This window comes from Photinus pyralis, unplaced genomic scaffold (genome assembly GCF_008802855.1).
Source record: "Photinus pyralis isolate 1611_PpyrPB1 unplaced genomic scaffold, Ppyr1.3 Ppyr1.4_LG1, whole genome shotgun sequence".
In the NCBI taxonomy this organism is placed as follows: domain Eukaryota; kingdom Metazoa; phylum Arthropoda; class Insecta; order Coleoptera; family Lampyridae; genus Photinus; species Photinus pyralis.
Window position 1 is genome coordinate 12,766,492 of NW_022170249.1, and position 4,989 is coordinate 12,771,480.

A 4,989-nucleotide genomic window follows, 5' to 3' on the forward strand; every position below is an offset into this window, starting at 1 on the left:
GTTTTACAGGGGTTAAGCTTAGGGTGGTTTGCAGTTGCCCACTTGGTGATAATGTCTAGGTCTTCGTTCAAATCATCTATACGTTGATTAATAGTTTCAACACTGGCATTTATTAATAGCTGTATATCATCAGCGTAGAGGTGAACATAAACATGTTGGAGAAAACGATGTAAGTCACTAACATATATATTGAACAACAATGGGCCCAGAATACTTCCTTGAGGAACTCCACAGTCGACACGTAGCATGTTAATGGAATAAACACTGTTCATTATGATTGGTACACTCTAGTGTGCAACGTGTAATGCAACATGTAATGCAACCAATGTGGACAGATGTTGCACGTTGCAGCTCTTGTTGCAAAACGTGTTCGCTCGCGATCCGATCATTGTCGGTTTTTGGCGCGCCATCAAAGGAAATTTCAGTTGCAGTGTGGACGGCGTTTATCGTGCATGTGCATTCGTACAAACTATATATCCGCGCATTTGAAAGATGGACGATTGGGACGAGGAAAAAGTGCTTCTCCTTATTCAACTGTATCGGGAAAAAGAAAACATATGGAATCCCCGAAATGAAAATTATAAGAAAACGCATTTAAAGGTAGATACCTGGAATGAAATTGGAGACGCTCTCGCCAGTACGGGCGAAATTTGCAAAAAAAAAGATGACAAGCGTTTTATCGTCGTACAGACGTGAGAAAGCGAAAGAAACAAATACACATGGTACTGGAAAAGGTAAATATGAATCTCTTTTTTCATTTACGTAAAAAAAACTATACTGATTTTTCATTTTTTAATAGTTGAATTTGTTAATAAAATTGTAGTTTTAAAGATACATTTTTAGGTTCAGCGGAAGTATACAAAAGCAGATGGTTTGCGTATGATGCTCTGGCCTTTCTGAATGAAAGAAACCAACCGCGAAAACGATCTAATACCGTAAGTACCTACTATTTATATTTTACGCATATAGATTTTGCCATGAAACTTTCCCTTCGTTAATAAAATAATCCCCTAGCTCATGTCGAATATGATCGAGGGCAAGTGATGTTCTTCTGGGCACGTTTTTAAGTGAAGTCATTGATCTGCCTTCATTATCGTTCCTCCATGTTCCAGGGGTAACATTTCCGTCTATTTCTTTATCTAAGGATCCCGGAGGAGTATAAATATTGCGTGCGTTCCTCCTTAAATAATTGTGGAGGTAAGCAATAGTCATTACTACTAGTTCGACCTTTTCTGGTTCCAAAACGATTGGTTTTCTTAAAATACGAAATACAGATGATGTTACACCGAATACGTTCTCAACTACCCTACGCGCCCTACTTAAGCGGTAATTGAAGATTCTTTTCAAAGTACCAGCCGCATGTTCTCCAGAAAAAGGCTTTAACAAATTTTCTGACAATGCAAATGCGGAATCGCCCAAAAAGAAGTATGGCAAAGCTTTTACTCGTCCAGGTAGTGGTGTGGGTTCTGGTAAAAATAAATCTCCTCTCTTCATTTTTTTACCCAATACGCTATCTTTAAACACTCCTCCATCTGATATCCTTCCCTGGCAACCCGTGTCAATAAATAAAAAATTGTAATCGGCATCGACTAGCGCGAACAACACGATGCTAAATGTTTGCTTATAATTGAAAAATTCGCTTCCAGAATTGAATGGGGCTTGAATTACCACATGTTTGCCGTCCATACTACCCAAACAATGCGGAAAATTCCACTGAGATTCATATTCTTCTGCTATTTTTATCCATTCATTAGGAGAATCGGGCAACTGAAATAAAAAAAGGTATGGTTAAGTTCTGTATCGTTAACACATTTTTAATTGCAGGTCATTGATGATGAAAAAAACGTAAACGAAACATCGGCGGAGGGAAAGGTCGATCAAGCAGAACCACGTTCTGCACCAATACCACCCAAGAAGAAACGACCCACCGACCAAAAACTGGACTTATTGAAGCAATCATACGGAATATTAAAAGCGGCCTCAGACAACGTTAATTCACTTTCTAATCAAATGAGTATTCAGAATGAAGAGGTTCGGTATTTTTGTGGATTCATTGGAAATAAAATGTCTAAATATTCAGACATAACTAGAGCTTCAGTTCAACATGCAATTCACAATATCATTTTTCAAGCTGACCGTGGGTTCTATGAGGCCACCTATACCGGAAACATGCACTACATGGGACCATCTACATCAACTACTTCATTTGCACAACACATACCAAATACATATTCGAATAACACGAATTCATTCTTTAATCAACTACAGTCAGGACAAATTCCCGGGCAGCATTCTTCCACACTTCCGACACCGACAGCTGAAGTCCCCACACCATCTCCATGTTCATCTTCAGTACATTCATACACTCAGATCTCTGAAGAAACATCACAATCTGAAGAACCTCAGTTTGAAGATTTACTCTAATGCATAACTGATAAATTCAAATAGATTTGTAATTTAACATGAAATACAGTTTTGGTACTTACTTTTATTTCATGTCTTAAACCTTGTGTTAACGCAGCACAGACTTCAGGAACAATTCGACTTATCGCTTGTTTCGATATTCTGAATAAATATTGCAGACTGGAGTAGGAGTCTCCACTTGCTAAGAAACGTAGGGTCACAGCTAACCTATCCTGCACAGATATCGCCTTTCTGAAACGCGTATCTTTCTTTGCTATTTGTGGGCCAATTAATTGAATCAAATATTCAAAGTCTGAACTAGACATGCGAATGAAATTTTTATATTGACCGCTTAACTCCTGGGATTTAAGATCTAACATCAAAGTAGCTCCACATCGTTTTTTATATATGTCTGTTCTCCACCATCTTCGCGATTTTTTATCAGTCACTAATTCTTGCATTATAATGAAAGCACCACATGCTAAGGTAAAATGTTGTAACGTCTCAAGAAGTTGAGCGTCCATGTTCACGCACGAGCATACACTGCAACAGTGCAACAGAGTGGAAACGATATTTACATGAGTTCGCGCCAAATTGTTGCACTACAAAACAAATTTCGTCCACATTGCATTACATGTTGCATTACACGTTGCAGCGTAGATGTGTACACGGCTTTAGGGCTTCGACTGTTGCGTCGAGCTTTTAATTTCCGTTTTAAACGGCGAATTTCATGCCGTAGATTTTCCGTATCGGACGCCGAACTAAAAGAGTCTTCCCGCTGTCGTATCTTTTTTGAACTCATTCTGTAAAAGAATGCTGCAAAAAACTGAAAAAATTCCGGTTAAGATACCTACATTAATTGTAGAGAACGTGTTCACTCGTGCGCACGAAAAATAATACTGAAGAGCTGCGACGTGCGGATGCAGGAGGGAGAAGCGCGGTAGAAAGTTTTTTTGCTTTTAACGCGCTAAAATTCGTGTTCACCTAGCACGGGAAGTAGTATACTACGTATTATTATCATTCGGATGAGTCGCGTAACAATGGTAATTGTAATCAATGAATATTGAATAGTGGCAAAGTAAAAGGTACTAGGACTAGCGCACATTTTTGTTTATGTCCTATAAAATTTGTTTAGGTAGTTACTAGTCAAATCCCTAAAACGAACTTTTTTTGCCTAGTGTTTGATTTTGCGTTTCCGGTGCTGTAAGTGCTACACTTGCAGTTTTGAGATCGCATGGCACTATTATTTTTTTTTATTCTCAGTCCAACAAACGTTTAACGGTGTCGAATTGTGCAGTGTAGTTTATTGTGTATTTAGTTATTGACCAATAGCAATACCATTTCTTTGACATTTTGCGTATTATTTATTCGATTTTTGTGCCATTGAAAGGTAAGTGTCAGTACTTCAGTAGTATACTATAATTCTCATGCCCAATGATTGTATGATTGTGAAACGTGGATTTTTAATTTAAAATAGTTTAAGGAAGAAGGGGGTACATTACGATGGAAGTAACATCTAAACGAAGCGAAATATGGTTGCATTTTTCAATTGTTTCTGCAGGAAGCGCGAAATGCAATATTTGTGGATCCAAGTATTCATACAAGGGAGGCTCAACGTCAAACTTGAAGAAACATCTCCAATCGAGGCATCAAACGATTTTGACAAAACGTCCTCCTATTAATAAAAGTCAAGAAGGAGAGTCTACCGTTGCTTCTACCTCTACTACGGATCCAAGACCACCAACGGCACCAACACCTGAAAATATTGAGACCACTATAGTAGATCAAGGTTCAAATTCGGCTACGTCTGCTTCGACAATTATATCAGCTGCAAAGAAAAGAAGAGTCCAGGCCCAATCTTCGATCTTAAGCCACATCATGATACAGCCCATTTCTTTATCGAGACAGCAGAAGATTAATGATTTAATTTTAAATATGATCGTGACCTGCAGCCTTTATCCATCGTTGAAGACACAGGTTTTCGAAACTTAATTCACGGTTTGGAGCCCTCTTACGTTATACCTAGCAGATACACTTTTACCAATTCTTTTTTGCCGCAACTATATCAAAAAAAGCAAGAAAAATTAAAAGATTTAATTTCGAAAAGTGAATCTGTTGCTTTAACTACAGACGCGTGGACTTCCGAGCATAGCCAGAGAAGTTACATTTGTTACACTGCCCATTTTATTTCAGAAGATTGGAGTTTGAAATCGTATTTGTTAGAATGTGCGCCGTATGATGAAAGTCATAACGCCCAAAATTTAAAAGACGACATACTGAGGGTGGTTAATGAGTGGGATATCGAAGACAAAGTTTGTACTATTACAACCGATAACGCCGCTAATATAAAAGCAGCAATAAAACTAACGGAATGGGGGCATATTGGTTGTTTTGCGCATACCATAAATTTAATAGTGCAAAGTGGATTGAACATTGAAGACGTTAAACCATTACGAAAAAAGGTTAAAGCAGTTGTAGAGTTTTTTCATAGAAGTACCAAGGCTAATAATAAACTTTTGGAAATGCAAAAGCATATTAATGAAGGTTGTAATCCGTTAAAACTAAAAAACGATGTTGCTACTAGAT

The 4,989-nt window shown here is 37.9% G+C and overlaps 1 protein-coding gene across 1 annotated transcript; it reads left to right on the plus strand.

Moving 5' to 3' along the window:
- Positions 1–299: 299 nt before the first annotated feature.
- On the plus strand, positions 300–2,424 carry LOC116159133. Its single transcript, XM_031472064.1, has 3 exons — positions 300–734; positions 844–935; positions 1,825–2,424. Exons 1-3 carry the CDS (start codon positions 614–616, stop codon positions 2,422–2,424), a joined length of 813 nt encoding a protein of 270 aa, XP_031327924.1. The 5' UTR covers positions 300–613.
- The last annotated feature ends 2,565 nt before the right edge of the window (positions 2,425–4,989 follow it).